This window comes from Poecilia latipinna, unplaced genomic scaffold (assembly GCF_001443285.1).
Source record: "Poecilia latipinna isolate Pla-1442-1.1 unplaced genomic scaffold, P_latipinna-1.0 Scaffold185, whole genome shotgun sequence".
Taxonomy (NCBI): domain Eukaryota; kingdom Metazoa; phylum Chordata; class Actinopteri; order Cyprinodontiformes; family Poeciliidae; genus Poecilia; species Poecilia latipinna.
In genome coordinates, this window is record NW_015112801.1 from 34,040 (window position 1) to 52,490 (window position 18,451).

General features: G+C 39.1%; 1 protein-coding gene across 5 annotated transcripts in view; it reads left to right on the top strand.

Moving 5' to 3' along the window:
- Window positions 1–117: 117 nt before the first annotated feature.
- The window catches only part of cadpsa (Ca2+-dependent activator protein for secretion a), a 94,999-nt gene continuing 76,665 nt past the window's right edge, over window positions 118–18,451 (top strand). For 3 of the 5 annotated variants that reach the window (XM_015030516.1, XM_015030515.1, XM_015030518.1), the window contains exons 1-6: window positions 118–1,480; window positions 6,950–7,063; window positions 9,772–10,104; window positions 16,464–16,544; window positions 16,903–17,139; window positions 17,780–17,901. In XM_015030516.1, the coding sequence (XP_014886002.1) occupies window positions 1,130–1,480; window positions 6,950–7,063; window positions 9,772–10,104; window positions 16,464–16,544; window positions 16,903–17,139; window positions 17,780–17,901 (1,238 nt within the window). In that variant the 5' untranslated portion in view covers window positions 118–1,129. The remainder of the gene's footprint in view (window positions 1,481–6,949; window positions 7,064–9,771; window positions 10,105–16,463; window positions 16,545–16,902; window positions 17,140–17,779; window positions 17,902–18,451) is intronic. The other 2 variants (XM_015030517.1, XM_015030519.1) reach the window with 1 other exon arrangement.

An 18,451-nucleotide genomic window follows, 5' to 3' on the forward strand; every position in this document is an offset into this window, starting at 1 on the left:
GTCATCTTCTGTGCTCTTCCCCCCTCTCCCCCCCTTTGTTCACAGGGGGATTTTTTTTTTTTTTTTTTTTAAAGTTTCTTCCTGTTGGTTTCTTTCACTTGGATTTCTATTTATTTATTTTTCCTGCCCTCACTACCTGTGATCTTTGTAAGTTTTTTTTTTCTCTCTCCATTAAACCTTCAAATTCATTTGCCATCTCTGTGTTCAACACATCACGTTAATCTCACTGAAATGTTTCGGGTTTTGTCAAGTGATTTCCAAGACGGTGTTTTTCAACCCGGGACCTCAAGGCGCACTGCCCTGCATGTTTTAGACGTTTCCCTGCTTCAGCACACATGATTTCAATTGATGACTGATGAACAGACTTCTGCCGAACTGCAAACATCCGAATGGGAAACATGTAAAGCATGCAGGTAAATGTGCCTTGAGGACCAGAGTTGTTGACTTTACATAAAACAAAACAAAACAAAAATTGTCCCAGTTCTTAAACATTCCCCGAACCCATAAGAATGACATACAGTTATATGCAACTTTTTGTGTGTTAAGGTTACATTTGCTACTTGCCGTATGCAATTAAGTGTTTCCATAAGCTTTAAGTATAAAACATTATTCCGTTGAAACGAAGCAGAAAGCTTTTACTGCGAAAATAAATCGGTTTCGATTCCGGTCTGCTGCTGCTGTCTAAAACCGGTCCTTCTTTTGACTGAGCTGGATCATCAGGTGGTCGCTGGCTGACTGGCCGAACTGATCCCAGAACAGGCGGGTTTTTCAGCACCGCGGTCAGCTCCGAGCCCTGCCTCTTCCTCCTGCAGGCAGCGGAGCATCAACACATCAGCGCTTCCTCCATCTGCGACCCCTCCCCTTTTAAATGTGCTCTCCTGATAAATCCTTCTTATCTGTCACACACTGCTGGAGTTACAAGGATTTGAACATCACGCAACCAAGAAGACCCAACAGTGTTTCCGGGTTTTTTTCTTCTCCTTTTTTCTAGCTGAGATCGGCTGCAGATTTCCCCCCACCAGCAGCCTGTGGCGTTAATCAGGCACCGTTTGTGCCTCTTTCCCTCTGTGGCTCCAATTAATGCAGTTTTGTTTAGCCTAACAGTAGTTTTATTTTAGACTCCAGCAGCATGTTGGATCCGTCTTCCAGTGAGGAAGAAGGGGACGAGGTGGTCGAGGTGGAGCACAAAGAGGTGACCGCCTCGAAGAGCCTCGGAGGAGCCCGACGGCCACCGGGCCGATCCGCCGACGATCATGGCGGCGGAGGGCTTCAGCCACGGGGCCGCGGCAGCGCCGGTGGCCGACCCTCCAGCCCCAGCCCTTCGGTGGGCAGCGACAAGGAAAAGGAGGACCTGGAGAAGATGCAGAGAGAGGAGGAGGAGAAGAAAAAGCGGCTCCAGCTGTATGTGTTTGTGATGCGCTGCATTGCTTATCCGTTCAACGCAAAGCAACCCACCGACATGGCCAGGAGGCAGCAAAAGGTAAGACGGGCAAGAGAAGAGAGAATAAAGCTTCTCTAGTTGTGTGATTTAGATGGAAGCTGTAACACAGACATCACATGACACCAACTGTTGCTTCCTGAGGCGCACCATGTTGCGTTTTACATCAAAGGAAGGAGGGAAGGGGAAAAAAAATCTACTTCCGTTAGAAAAATGTTCCAGTCACTAATGAATCCTTTAATACTCCTCAGTTGTAACTCAACCGATAAAAATCAGGAGCTTTATTGATTATTTTTTTGCTGATAGAATACAAACAATACAAGGCATGCCTTTTTTTTAAAGCTAAATTGTATCCAGGAGCAAGTCTTGCTATTAAAGGGAAAGACCTGACTGAAAAACAAAAAGGACAAGCAGCAGCAATAAAGGGAGAGAGAAAGTAAGGGAGACAGAGGATTTGCATTCATTACTTATTTATTTATTTATTTTTACTATGCACTCTATTCATAAACCGTGTGTACTTGTAGCAGCAGCATTTCCTCTACCTATTACTGATATGGACAAGAGAGTGTTCTTTTCCACACCAAGACATTCTGGGCCCAAAATGTTTCAATATTCAGATGGACTGTTGGAGGCTTCAAAAGTTCAAACACCAAAATATACAACTAGTACCATTAAAAGGTAAATGTCACAAAGTGCTTTGGAACAAAAGAAAACTCAAAAGTAATGTTTAAAAAAATAGTTTCTCATTAAATGACTCAACTCATCTACAAATTTGAAGCTTGGTGGGAAAGTTCCAGAGTCTAGGTGGAACTGTGGTCAAAGCCCTACTAGCATTCAGCAGCAAAAGAATAAAACATAAAAACAGAGTAATATTTCATTGTTTAAATTACTGATTGAGCCATTCAGCCACTTGTGGCTCCAGACCTAAAGACTGTAGATGAAAACCAATCCCACCTCAACACAACTGAAGGTAGAAGTGCATCATCTTGATTTTTAAGTCATTGGTAAAGGAAAACTGTGAAGTTAAAACAAGACTTTCAGCATCATCTCTTCGGTATCAGGACCATTGTAGGGAACAGGACCAGTTATTAAAGAGCACTGGCTCCTGTTGGCAACTCAGGAAATGGCTGATGAAAACAAAGGGAAAAAGTGAGCAGAATATGAATACAAAGATGAATTTTTTGTATTCATTTTGTCATTGATATGTCTCTACAGGAAATCTGAAGTAACAGTGAATTTCTCTGGACAGATTTCACATAATTTCTAGTCAGCAGCATCCGGAGGTGAGGCAAAATAGCCAATCGTGTGTGGTTGCTAGAGAAAACTAATAGCTATTTGGCCAGGCAGGATCGCAGAATTTAATGCATTTGGAGTGCTGAAAATTTCACATTTTCACACTTTGGATTGCTATGGTGATAAAGTTGAGGATGGTAAGCACGACCGCCTGAGCTTAAACCAAAATTTCCATATTGAATGACAAGGAGGAGGCGTCCAGAGACAACCCTACTACATTACATCGAGCATTACATTTTGCAGCGGGCTGCAGAAATAGATCAGTTTTTCAGGGACCTATGCTGAATCAGCTATTCCTCTAGGCACACGTAGTCAATAGGTTCACAGCTTAAAGAAGAAGAATCTGACGTATACTGTCAGATGTTTATTTTGTAGTTGTTTGCTGATCTCTGATTCAGCCGCAAAAGACCAGTCTGTTAATTGGTGTCACATTAGGAAATGACTTTCACGGTGCGCTGAAGCAGCGAGCAAGGTGTCAATGCTTTGTGTAATCAGAGCACATTGTGCAGCTGGGTAAGACAGCTCACAGACACACTTCATTAATACAGACACTTCAACTGAACTGAAAAAGTGTTAGTTATTTTTTATTAGCCTTTGTTCGTGACTAAGAGCCAATATTTCACTTGTAAATTCCAGCATAAGCCATAAAACATTAACCGCATAATGCCAGCCTCAGGCTGCACAATGCTCAGACTTTCGGGACTGTTTTCTCCCTGTAAGTGAGGCGTTTCTGCAAACCGTTTTCTAAAGCTTCACCCAAACTAAGTGCAATATCTGTAAAACAATCTGTTTTGGAAAGACATTGATTGATTGGAGTAGTTTTACTGCAAGTATTTTTTACTTTACTTGAATAATATTGTTGACTATTGCTACTCTTACTTGAGTAGTTTGATTTTTGTATGGAAAGAAATGGACCTCAGAGATTGGAAACATTCAATTCTTAGATTTCTGCTACATATGAGTGAAAGTTTATGCTAATCTCAGCATAATTACTCAGTGTTTTCTATGCCACTGTTTACATCAGTGCTATTTATTTTGTATTAATAAACGTGGTTATTTTATTTGAAAGGTTACATAAACACTTATGTAAATATATCGAATTAAAAACCTGTTTACTTCGCTTTCCCTCCCCAAAATAAACCATTAGATATGCACCTAAAAATATTATGGTAAATTATTATATTTACCTCATGTCTCCGTATATACACACAGAAACTGATATTCCGGGTCAGTTCCTCTTCAGATTGAGAGCAGACGGCCTCTGGATACCAATCAAAGAGCTTCAATCAAATCCAATGTGGGATTTCAAAATGAAAGCTTTTAACAGGCTTCGAGATCAAACATAAGGCCTTTATTCACAATATCAGCAAACGTAAACTGTTTCTTTTTTTTCTTTTTTCTTTTTTTTTAGAACATTACAATACCACCTATAACTTCCTCTGGTTCCTCTTCAGAGTAGAAGTACAAACCCCATTTACTCTTGATGTGGGACATAAAAGTTAAAGCTTCGTGATAAGTGGAGCATCAAAACCTTTGTACCATTTAAAGATAAATTAACACAAAAAATACATTTTTACATTGTGCCCAATATGGTTTTTCTGATAGAAGGTACAACTGCAGTGGCAATAAATACCATTTTTAATGATAAAAAACTTAATTTGTTGAAAGGCCCATTTCCAGACCCTGGCTACATTATTCTGTTATTGTGATAAGTGATGATATGCCATTTCATGTTTTTTTTTATTTAATATGCATACATAAATATATATACATATATATATATTTTTGTTTGGTAGGGGGATGGAGGCACCAGGGTATAATTGGGAATTTTAGTGTATGTTTGCAAAAATCTTCTCTTAAAATTTATTGTTGTGGTAATAAGTCAGAATTCTCATTACAGTAGACATTTTTTGTTGATTATCGCTAATACAAAATGTTTGCCAGCTATTCTAAAGAGTGTTTGATTGCTTAATTTTCTGTTGGAAGTGATCTGTCTCACTCTCACTGAGACTCAAACTTCTTTTTAGGAAGAAAATCATATTAAATCTAATTCTGCCAAGGGGTTCATGACATACAAATAGATTTTAAAACTTTATTTCAAACTGTCTATGACGGATGAATGAGAGAACTATGTGATGTGGGCGTTATGAACTCAGCAGGTTTAGAGGGCAAATTCTGAATATTAAGCCATTATTTCAATGAGGCCAGACAGAATTTCAAATGATTATTGTAGAGGATGAACAGGCTGAACCGGAGGCAGGTGCTGCCGTGTGTAAACGTTAAATTACAAATCTGAAGCTAACCTTCATTTAAAGCAGCATTTGAGTTTTTCATCAAAACATGAATACAGTTAGTCACTTAACCTGCCAGTGATCATAATGTTGTGCATATGTGTGTATGCATGTGTGTGGGTGCATATGTGTGTGTGCGTGCGTGTGTGTGTGTATGCGTGTGTGTGTGTTAGGGGGATGCTGGTCCTTGTTTGCACTTGTTGCAAGCAGCAGTTCAATAGTACGTGCATAATTCATGAGAACAGCATGTCTGTTGCTAATAATGATGAAAGCCTTCTTAGTTGGCCTATTGCGTTCGTATGCAAACACACTCCCACACAGCGACACACACACACACACTCGCAGCACACATGAACGGGCGCCGTATGGTTTTCATGAGTGCTGATTCTTACACATATTCACTCACACAATGCAGTGAGAGCGAGCGATATGCAATCACGGCTGGGGTGAGTCGATGTGCCAATTGAACCTATTCAGACTCTAATTTGTAAGAAACGTCCGTCTTTGCAGCGTCATGAAGCTTTCATCGAGAGAGGCGTTTTGAAAAACCTCGATCACCTCTGATGTAACTTTTTGTGATGTCGACTTTATCCTGTGATTCTGCTGCTGAGTGAGAAACGAAGAGTAATTTAACGTACGACTATTAAAAATGCATCTGCTGGTTTGACATACGACAGAGTTCCTTTTTCAGAGTTTTGTGCCTGAATATCATTAGGGTTGAAAATGTAGCTTTTAAAAAAATCTGGAACACAATAATTTTACAGACAATTAAGATGGATACAAAGTTTCTTTAATGTGATCCAGAAACGTTGCAATGACACATCAGATAAATCTTGAAGCACAAGGCACTATAGGCTGGAGATCAATTAATATTTCACTTTTAGACCAAACATATTAAATGTCTCTGAACAAAGTGAACATTGTTTTGTCTTTTTCTGAAAGTACATAGTGAACCATTTCAAATCACAGGTTTCCTTCTGTTTACAAAAAAATAGTAATAATAATAAAATAAAAAATGAGCAGATATGCTCTTCATATCTGACTTTAAAAAGCATGGCTGAACCTGGTGAGCAGAGGAATTAAGAGTCAGGCAGATTTAAAAGATTTCTGGTTTAATCCCATCTCTGTCACTGTTAGATGAGTGAACTCTATCTAGATCTCTAGATCTGAAGCTCTACTCGGTGTTGATGACATCTGTTAGAATCCCGAGATGTTCTGAAGTTTGTTTGGTCTGTATTCCTTAGTTTCTTTTTTTTTTTTTTATTATTAGATCAGTCTTTTCTCGAATCCAACAAATCAACCCTAAATCATACAAAGAATAAAACAAGCATACGAAGCAGTAAAATAATGACAAAAATTTGCTTTTCTTTTAGAAACCTCCACAGAGACAGCAACACAAAGCTGTAGGAGAAAACTGTTCTCTGACTGGGCCTCTGACTGAGCTTAACCCTGGCCAACTCATGTAAAGTAACTCATGTTTTTGATGTAGAAGTAATACGATGCTTGCAAATATGAGAACTTCATACTATACCGTCCAGTTTGTGTGGAATCATGTTCATGGTAAAGTACTCCCTGGAAACATCTTCACCTCACAACAAGATTAGCAGAACAGAATGTAGCATCATGAAATAAGATTTCATGATTCAATGAACTGTCCTTGTGATGATCATTCAGCAAATGGATAGACGTTTGACTTTTTGTGACCTCTGTACCCCTGAAGAAAGACACCTCAGACCGCCAAAGAGGTGAAATGGCAGAAAGGTTTGGGTTTGTTTGGGCTTTCACATTCGTTGAGAAGCCTTAATGTTTCTGGACAGAACAGTGGAAAGGTTAAATTGGGTGTATGTTCGTTCATTTAATTCCTATTTTTTGGGTCATGATTTGTTTTGTTATTTTTGAAACGTAAAATGCTTTCTGCGTCCCTCAGATCAGCAAGCTGCAGCTTCAGACTGTCAAAGATCGCTTTCAGGCATTCCTCAGTGGAGACACTCAGATTGTGGCTGATGAGGCTTTCATCAACGCTGTTCAGAGCTACTATGAGGTGAGTTTTACAGCAAAGCTGGCGTTCTCATCCCTCAAATTTAACATGGTTATGTTTGAGATTGGATACCACATTTGTAAGCTGCACAGATATGAACACAGAAACACACAAACACCACCCCGTCCCTCCAGGGTGCACAGTTCAGGCCAGGTGTAAGTTTTTATTTGCTGCTTTTAAAATTTTTCTAGAATGGAAATACGCTCTACAAAAGAAGGATGTGTTCTGGAAACTTGCATAGATCTCAATTTTCTTAGGGCACGTTACAAAAAAAAGTAAAGAAATTATATTGATTTCAAACTGTTTGCAATCCAGCCCATTTCATTTGACATAAATGCAACTTTGTCCAAAGATGTTCAACTTAGATTCAAATCCAATTATGCGTAGTCTTTAGGGCTGCAACTAACTGTGGTTTTACTAGTCGATCATTCAATAAATCAATTATTCAGTTAAAAAAAAAACAACCTTTTAGACAGGAAAACAGACAATTTATTGAATAAAATGCAATAACAGCATTCCTTTAATGAACGATTGATCATTTGTAGCAAAGAAAGCAGCTAAAAATGCTTCTAACATCAACATATGAAAATCTCAGCCCTTTCTGCTCTGGATTTATCTTTAATGCAATGTAGGGCTGATCTGTTTATTATATTTCCCATTTACCCATTTAATAAGTGGATATCAAGAGGTGCTTACATAGACATAGGAAGCGGGGAGGAGGGAGGTTGGACATGTCCCCCCCAATATTGGAGAGAGTCACATTCGTCCCCCCCAATAAATTCACCGCAGTTGCGAAGAATTTTAAAATCTTCCACTCGCATGCTTTTATTTTGAAGGCGCACAACAGCGCATTCAGCAGAGCGCTTGCTCCCTCCTCCCCCTCCCCTCTGAACGGCTTTTTGGTTAAGCCGTTTTAATTCTGGGATAGTCACATGTCCAAAATTTTACTGCTAACTTTGTTTAAAAGTTAGCTAGTCTAGTCACAATGATTTAGAATGAGACTGAAACCGCAGTGAAATAAACTAAACTATTTTATTATGAGAGGAGCAGGTCAGGGAAGACATAGGAGAGCCAGGTGGAGTTTCAGAGTCTGAAGATATAAATATATTAATTTCAATAAAACCAGAAAGGAGAACAGGTGAAGACTGATGTCAGGTTGATTTCTTTCAACGTTTCAATATTTTTTTTCATTATTTCCACACTATAAGGGTAATGGTTAGGAGACCATAAGAAAAGTGCTTGAGGAGAGGTTTAAAAATAAATTAGTGAAAATTTTTGCTACACAGTAAATAGAGTTGAGATGTATAATAATGTATACATCTGAAAATTAAGTTGTTTAAATTCTCATTCTGTATGATAAAAACATACTTTTTATATTTAGTTCACATTCTGACACTGAAGTGTCTGTTGTAAATACATAAATCCATGCAGGAACATCAGGCTGCAGAGAGTCAGAGGGAGGCAGAGACAGAAACACATATCTGTAGATATTTTAGTTAAATGTTTGCGGCTGAAAATGACAGGGAAAAAGAAAAAAAAAACATTTAGTCTTTTTGCCTCAGTGTTTTTTATGGATCATGTTTGGTAAGTTACTGAATGCAGGGCTGGAAAGTGAGACTGAGTTAACAGTGAGGAGCTAAGGGTCTGTTAGATGTGAAAAGTATAATTTTTATTTATTTTGTAGATCAAACTGTTGCACTGATGTAGAGAGTTGTTCAAGAAGAACAAAACTTGTTTTGTAGGTTTTATTTTTGTTGGTCAAATTGCTGTATTGAGTTTTTTAAAGTTATTTTATGAGCTGTTTTCTACTTTGGCTTTAGAAAGAGGCAGAACCAATTCAATTACCAGTCAATTTATATCAATGAATTTTGACTAATAATCAAATGTCTTTTGACCAATAAGATATATCAGAATCTGGTAACCTGTGTGTGCTACCAGAGTATTTATCTTGCTAGTTGTGAGGCAAATTCTAAAGTGAATGTTCATCCTGGAATGACAGTCATTATATTATGCATAACTTTAATCTGATTATTGGATTGTAAATAGTAACATGTTAGAATACTTGTTACTGAAACAAGGGTCAGATTAGAATAATGCATTACTGATGTGTTGATGGCATCAATGTTTGACATTTCTGCTCAAGCTATTTACTGATCTGTCAGGTTTCCGATATGCGTCCCCCCAACGACAGACTCGTTCCTACGCCCTTGGGTGCTTAATAGGAGACCCTTTTTTTTCATTCAGGTAATCAAAACCACTCGACGAGGCATTCAATCAGGCTGAAAGCGCGCTCCCTCGCGGGGACGCGCCCGATGTCACCGATCAGTTTTTGACAGTTCTTGTGTTTGTTCCTGCTCTCGGCACCTGCAGCAGCCTGGGTAGCAATTCTCGCGAGGCCAGTGACAGAATTCAGTTTAGAGAGGCACAGAAATGTTTTTAAAATTATTATATTATAATCCCGGTCGGGACATTTACGGGAAATTACTAGTACGGGAGGACGGCGGGAAAGAGGGGAGACTTGAACTTACTTGAAATCTCAAGCGTATAGTTTTAGCTTATTGTGAAACTGAGAGGCATAAAATGATAGTAACAGTGTAGAAAGACGGAGAAAAGGATAAACTAAGGCTAAGACAGAGGATTAACGTGCAATAGCCAGTGACGCTAAGAACATAATAACGAAGCGATATTTTGTTTTTCCTACTTGACTTCAGATCTTCCTGAAAAGTGACCGTGTGTCCCGGATGGTGCAGAGTGGTGGTTTTTCGGCGAGCGACTCTCGTGAGGTTTTTAAGAAGCACATCGAAAAGCGCGTGCGCAGTCTGCCCGAGATCGACGGCCTGAGCAAAGAGACCGTGCTGAGCTCGTGGATAGCTAAGTTTGACACCATCTACCGAGGGGAAGAAGATCCCCGGAAGCACCAGCAGAGGATGACTGCAAGCGCCGCCTCCGAGCTCATCCTCAGCAAGGACCAACTGTATGAAATGTTCCAGCAGATTCTGGGGGTCAAGAAGTTTGAGCACCAGCTGCTCTACAATGCCTGTCAGGTTAGTGCATCAACACGCCTGTTTGTTTCTCATCCTTTCTGCTTGTCCGTGTAAAAGAAAAAGGGGGAATATTTGTTCCATATTATTGTCATTTCTATTCTCCAAAAGAAAAAAAAAAGAGTAACTACTGGTGTAATTGCCATTATATAAAATCAGTGCTATTTATTTTAGGTTTATTATTTTTTTTCCAAAATAGTACAACATAAAAAAATTGACCTCACAGATTATTGTTCTCTAAGAGGTTCGTCTTAGTCCATGCTTAAGTACGACATCCTGCCAAACATGGTGGCTCACATTCAAGACACTGACTCGAGTTGCATTTAAAAGTCTGGAGTAAAAGACTCGAGACTTGACTTTAACTCTTAATTTTTATTTTGTGCAATGAAGAGTGAAAGGAAGCCGGTGTGTGAGTTACAAACTGCAGCAGTAAAAAGATTTACTTGATTACCAGTGTATCTTTTTAAGAAAAGAAAATGAGAAAAATAGAAGCGCACAGTGACTCGGATAGGTAACTAGAATCTGATTACTGGTTTGGAAAAGTAATGCGTTAGATTTACTCTTTACCGAAGAAAGTGGTCATATTAGAGTAATGCGTTACTAAGTAGATATTAGATAAATTAATTAATGTTTCTAAGTAACACATTGTCAGTATCACTAACACACAAATGAGAATAAATGAACTAAGGATTAGCAAATGAACAACAGAATACTACAAATATACAATAAAAAGAAAACACAAACCACTAACTCAACCCTTTACTCAAACCTAACCTTAACAAATTCTACAAAGGTCAGAATTGAAGTCTGAAGTTTATCTTCAGGAAAATAATTAAATTTAAAAAATGAATCTAGAGGCTTATAACTTAAATTTTGTGAATGACAGTCTTAAATCTTACCTTGAACGTTACCTGAACTCAGAAGCTCGACCTCTGAAGAAGCAGTGCTGAGAGGTGAGGCTGCCTCATCCTGCATAGCTTATCATTGTTATGTGGTGCATGATTTGCATGTCTGCGGCTTCCAGCAGTTACACTTGCATAACAAATCAAATTACAAACTAAGCTTTGTGAGATAGAACAAATTTCACATCAGTTCCTGGCCGTTTCCATCTGAAATGCGTAACGTGTAACTGGCATGTTGAAGGTTTTGACGAAGCCAATGTTTTTTATGATTCAAAAAGCTCAACTGGCTCAAAATAGGCAACACATATTTAGGTCATGTTCTACAGTTATTTCTAATGTAATTTCACCAACTCAAGAACATTAGCACATTTAATGGTAGAAATGGTTTGATTCCACATTACAGCACTCACATAATACACACAAGCAGTAATAAACATTAAAAAAGAGAAAACGGCGGTTGACAAAGTAACTAATAGTAATTCGTCATGACAGCAAGTTTCTGCATGTTTATGTCTCCTGCAATCAAGCGTTATGATGAGCCTGCGCATTCCCAGTGCAGTTTGTCATGTCTCTGCTGGTATTGTTGCTGGTCTGAAGAAACGCACCGCTCCCGACCAAAAACAACCAATCAGAGCCAGGCCGTCAGTCAACTTTGTAAATGCGTTGATAGATGTGCCAATGGCGGAGAAACAGCTTACCGTTAGAGGAAAACTGTTTATCTGCCGTCATCTGTTGTCATGCTAACTAGCTTTAGCATTCACGACAGGCTCTGGTGACGGGGAGACGCTGTAGCGAAGCAGAGAGCTTGGGAGGGAGGGGGAATTGGGACTGAGCAACGCCCGCATGGGTATGATGGACAGTATTATGACCCGCCCCTTTTCTCTCATTGGTTGTTTCTAGGTATTATTGGGAACACTGCTAGAAGGCACAGGAGCTAGATTTATTTTCACAAATGATCTGTCTCAAACTACACTGTCATGACATAGTGACCATTTCAATGAATATGTAAAAGCGACATACTGCAGCTGTAAAGACATGGGGACATTGACAGCTGTCCTGAACGTGTTTTTTCTGTAACTGATATCTTAAAAATTGCCAAGATCAGCACCTGATGAAATCTGTCTGTTGCATAGATTGACACAAATGAGAGGGAAAACAAATGTGGATAACACAATTTTCCTCTTTTTTTTAATTCTTATTTTTTTTAATATTAATAGCAAGTGTGACTCAGTTAAAGTAAGCATCCCGCTGAATTCACCTCATCTTGTTCGCTGAGGCCGTTCCGTTTCGGTTCCCAGCACAAAATAACAGGGTGGATGATGAGTTGGCTGTCCTGTTTAAGCTGGGGTGGTGATTTCCAGAGGGCTGGCAGGAAGGAAACTGCAGCAATTATAGGAAACAATAAAGTTCCAAGTACATTAATGAGATGTTTGCTTTCCAGTCATTAGTGCACATGGGGGAAAAAAAAGGACTGGCATTTAAGGTGCAAGAACTTGATTCTGCCTATTAATATCAAGCAATATATATAACGTTTGGCTTCTTAAAAGAAGAATTTTTACCGCAAATAGAGACTGAAACTCTTCTGGGCTTAAGAAATGACCATAATATAATGTTGAGATGCTTTCTCACAGCTTTTTAAAGATTCAAATAGCTCATATAGCTGATAATGCTTAGTTTAGCTGCTCTACTTGTAGACTCCCATTTGTAATGATAGGTATTTTTCTCGAACCTACATAAAAAGACCACAGACAACGTATATGAATTTTATAGACAAAGCTTTTGCAAAAGGAGAACTTTCCATCAACAACCTCATCAGCCGTTCACAGAAAGTTCTGATCTCCTTCCACGTGAGCTCCTGTTTTATTGTCAAGCAGAACAACCAAAAAGGGGCAGTCAGGAAGAACAACAAAGGTCGTAAAACTTCTAACCTAAACAAACCAGCAACTCAGTTCCAGGTGTGATATCTGATCTACGATCTGAGCCCAGTTCAGCTCTAGGTCAAACTGTCAACAAAGAGGGAGGATAAACAAGAGACAAAATACGACTGCTCACAGGCAGTTGGGAGGTATTCTGGTTTATAAGAATTAAGGCCTGGGAAACACAGAGTTAACTGCCTCACATCAAGATAAACAGTCAGTCGTAACCTCCAGGTCAGTTTATACACACATAAGGAAGAAAACACTTTATTAACATTAGACTGAATATGAACTAAAGTAATAATGATAATACCAAAAATATCTAACATGTAAGACCTGGTTTCAACTCCAAATCTGATTTAACTTGTACATTATGTTCAAGTTAAATCCTTTAAGCTACAAAAAAAGTGATTTTAGAAATCATTCCACTAAGCAATAAAAGAAATCCTTTGCCATAAAGGCTTATGGTCACTCTTTGTACTTTGGCGACATGCACTCTGCTAAATCTGTGCAGCTATAGCGTGGATATTTGACCATGGCTGCAGCGTGTTGAGAGCTGAGGCAGGTAGAAGCCGAGGGGACGGTATTTGTGTCCCTCTGTCAGCTTCCAAATGTGATTTGGTGTGGATGTGTTTGAAGAAGAGCCAGTTAAGCTTCCTCCCCTCCAAGGCCTTCCCCAGCATGTCCCTGCTCTCATTAGAGGAGTGACTGCTGTCTTGCCTCTGTGCAATGCGCCAGATGGTGAATGTCTTCATAGTCGAGCCCCAGAGGGAGGAAAATCTGCTAAGGTGTCTACGCTGGCTTTTCCCCGTTTCCTCTTTGCCGCCGAACAGAGCAACGTTGCACAGCAGGATCTGTTCTACGCAGACTATTCCATTGACTGCAGCTTGTATCAGAGGGAATGTTTTGCTGTTCCATTGTTTTGCACGATCGCTCTTAATGACTTCTGATTTTACATCAGACCTGGTCAAAACTGAATAAATACGTGTTCCCTGTTTACCACCTAGATGTTCCTAAACTAATCTGAGCTCCAACAGCTAATGATTTGTTTGTTCATGTCTCTTTTGTGAAATAAAGATTTTAAACTAGAGGTTATGATTGATGTTCTGCATTTCATGATGTTTCAGTATCATTGTGAGCATTTCACCACCTTCCTAAAATAATGGATTAAGTTATTTTTTGCCAAAAGTTATTTTCAGGGGAAGGAAAACAAAAATCACCACCTCTTTATTTCCAAGCAATGTTGTAGGCAAAAAAAGAACTTTTGTCAAAAATTGACATAGGCCATTATTTTAAGAGTGTGACAATTTGCCTTTGATTGGCCTTTGGCAACTTATTTATATCCTATCCAAATAAAATATTAATATTGGGTGCCATACCAATATTGGACTGGGCCCATCTCTTTAAAAACAACACTGTTAACTGGTGCTGTTATTGGAGGGTTTTCACTGTTTCATTAATGATTATCCAGAGTCACATTAAAAGGCTTAACGACGACGGACTTTAATGTTAAAACTGCATGCAGTTTTTTTTTGTTAATATGAATGTCTTTTTTAACTTGGTTACTGAAGTCACCATTGTCTTTTGACAAGACTGCTCTCTCTTGTTGATTTTGCATTCAACAAATGCTTTTAAGTCTATTGAAGATTTGAACTGGCCTAATGGCAAAATGCATCTGACAAAAAGAAAACAACAACCTCGCTGTTCTCTCAGTGCATGTTAACTGTGTTGTTCTATAATTTAATTTGTATCTCAGCCTTTGTTATCATTGTTTACGGAGACTAGGCTTATGGAAAGATGCATGCACTGTCTAATGGCCAACCCTGCTGCTTTTTGAAGCAGAGATTTCAGTCTTTAAAATCACAGTTAACTTAGGTGTTCTCTGGTCTTCTGTATCAGTTGCAACGCCAACATGGCTGTACAGTGCATTCACTTATATGGCATAAAACAATGCATTTGTCACAACTGATTGGGAATGTTGCTGACACACTGCTATTGGGCCTCATGTGAATCGAGCGTACACACAAAAATTGTCGCAGTGCAACATTTCACGCACATGTTGGCATACAAAATCAGGGTTTCCCCCAGTGTATTATAAGCCTGGTGGGCCACCAGGCTTTACTTGTGCCCCCACCAGGCTTAGCATTGCTTATATAAGTTTTTTTTTTTATGTTTCAACACACACACAAAATAAGAAAATAAAATGGGGTGAAAACGTGCATCGGATGTAAATGGTACATTTTTACGCTCAGATGTAACACGGATTGGTCTGTGCACAGAAAACGCATGCATTTTCTGCATGCGTATGGGCCACTTTTGTTCTCACACAAAAAGGAAACGGGTTTGGATCAGCCGTCCTTTTCTCTGAACGGTTTAGATTCGGTGATTCTTAAGGTGGACAAGACGATCACACATGTCCATAAGTATCTGACACTGTATATCATATCTTCTTGATGAATCGACTTTAATAGATTAGTTTATCTATGAAGGCTGTGAACTGGTTCTCCAGTTGTTTATCTGGTGGAACTCAGCGTGTCAAAGCTTCTGGTTCTTGTTCCTCCCTCCTTCCTGTTTCAAATAGAGTGCCTCAAGGCTCCTTACTAAGGCAGTGGCATTCAGTAAGGGATAATCTCCAAGTAACTTTTTGTACCAGTTTTCTTAATTCAGTCCAACAACCACAACCACTGTTATTGTAGATTTATTGCCACATGTCTTTTTGATCAACCCCTTCATCAAATCTTGTTGGTAGTGAAATCCACCCAACATAGCATGACTGCTAGCTACAGCGCTGTAAGATTTCACTAATTCAACTACAGACTGCACCCTTCAGTCAACGCTTCACTCCTGTCATTACTGTTTATCTAAGTGATGCGATACTGTCATTTGCTTAGATGTCGACTGAAACTTTTATCTGTTTTTCATGCTTTCCTTTGTTGGTGGTGAAGGCGATGATGCGGACCACGTACTGTCCAGAACATGCAGTCGCCATTGCTGTGACTATGTGCATATTTGTTCTGATAACATATGAAAAGACCAAATAAGCTCTGACTGTACTTCATTAAAGAACAGATGGTGTCCTGGTCAAACAGAGACCTTGAACAGTTTGAAGTCAGTCTCTGCTTCCATTCAGCTGTGCGCATGTGGCCGTACGGGAAAGGAAAATGTTTGGTTTCTAATGATTCTAGTGCATCGAGTCATGTCTGAAACATAGCTTCTTGTGGAAGCTACGTGCACGTGCACAACTAAGAGATTCACAACTTGAAAACTGCTGTACCTGCTCCCCACACTTGTTACCATGGCAACTGTATCCAAAGGCTAGTGTATCCCTTTAGTTGGTTAATGGAGGAAGTAATACATGTTTTTTTTTTTTTAGATTATTTTCAGTGTAGCCTGGTAATAACTGTTGTTGAGTGTAATTTACTTTTAGTACAGTATGATTAAAATTGTGTTTTTTGTTTTTGTTAGTTTTTTTTTTTATTCATGGATCTGAATGTGATTTTTAGTGGATGTCTAAGCAAACTGCTGCATGTCTGTGTTTTCCCAGCTGGACAATCCTGATGAGCAGGCGGCTCAGATCAGAAGGGAACTGGATGGACGGCTGCAGATGGCAGATCAGATCGCTCGGGTAAAAGGAAAAGATGGATGAGAGTTATGAAGGAAGATTAACCTGTAAAATGATAAGTTCCTTGGTTTTACATGTATGATAAAGTTATTGGAATCCATTTGTATGCTTAAACGTGATTTGCATTTGAGAAGACTTTCTCCTGTTACATATTGTAGCAGTATAAACACTTAACAAAATAAGCTAATTTGCTTTATTGTTACTCAAAGACATTAATTTGATGTCCTTTGTGTAAAAAAAAAAAAAAATCAAAATATTTTACGGAGATGTTTTTAAAGGGGAAATATTATGTCAGATTCACTTTGTTTTTATTTTTACATCGTGTCACAGTGTTAAATTCACAATCTCCTATTTTGCTAAGCTTGGAGGAAGGTTTCCAAGATTCGTTTCCAGAGAGATGGAGGCCATGTACATCGAGGAGCTGCGCTCGTCTGTCAACCTGCTGATGGCAAACCTGGAGAGCATGCCGGTCTCCAAGGGCGGCGAGTTCAAGCTGCAGAAGCTGAAACGAGGACACAACACCTCCATTATGGACATGGGTCAGGAGGATGAAAATCTGCTGTCCAAGTCAGACGTGGTCCTCTCATTCACTCTGGAGGTAAAGCACCTGCAGCAGAATACACTTCACAACTAAGCACTGAAATGCTTAGTAATTTTGAAATAATTTTGAATTACACAAACTTGGGGAAAAAAATAGACAAGTTCAGAGACGAGAGACTTGAACTAGACTGTGTTTTTTTTTTTTTTTTTTTTGCTTAAAGTCTTAAGTGAGCTTTATCATTCCCTTCCTCCTGCTGTAGAGGAGCATCCTCCTTGGTGCCGTGTCTTTAGAGATTGTGATGACCTCACTATGCTTGACCTGAACGGTTTTTTTCCTCTACGGCAAGCGAGTCGTTCTTCTCCACACAGACTTCTTAATTTGTTCTTCAAAGCTTCCAGCTTTTAAAACGATCCCCCCACAGAAGCTGCAGGTGCCACTAATCGAGTTATTTACATCAACCTGAGCAGTCAGCTTCTTGCAGATTAAATCAACTATTTCCAGAAAAAAAAGTTTTAGAAATCCTTACATTACTAAGTACTTGTTGAGCGCAGTGCAAGTATATATGCATTCACCAAAATGGAACAAAGGATGCATGAGAAACTTATAAGTAATAAAGTAGTGAAGTCTCTATAACTTGTGTTTTGTTACGTGGTTTAATACTATTTCATCTCTTTGGATGATTAACATTATTTTCCAGGTGGTGATAATGGAGGTTCAGGGTCTGAAGTCCTTGGCTTCAAACAGAATAGTTTACTGCACCATGGAGGTGGAAGGAGGACACAAGCTGCAGACGGACCAAGCTGAGGCCTCCAAACCAATGTATGTGCAAAGCACAACTAAAGAAAGACGACAATCACAGCTGGAAGGACACTTAGTTCATTAAGATTGCATTAAAAAGTCATGATGGATATGTCAGAGCAATAAAAAGGATAAAACATCCAAGGAAGTAAAAAGTTTTGATGAGGGAACAGTACCGCATCACAGTCCCGCGTAAGATGTTACCTGTCATGGTTGAAAATCTAACTAAGACAAAACAGTGGGATTACAACCAGGAGACAGAGTATAATGTACAGAATGAGTAACACAGACCCATTCTAGGAAGGGTTGTTAGAATCAGAATGAGGAGAATTTATTTCATGTATTTATTTGTTTGTTGCAAACCCCTAAAAAAAAAAAAAAAAAAAGTTCAGACTTTACAGAAGAAACTGGCCCATATACTAAATATTCATTGGGGGGAGTTTATTATGATTAAAATCCTCAAAGTCCACAGAGCTTCTTCACATGAAGCTCAGTGGACTTCATATGAACAGACTATTAACAATAGATTAGCAGAGAATAGCCTAGGGGGTAAGTAGGCATCACTAACCCT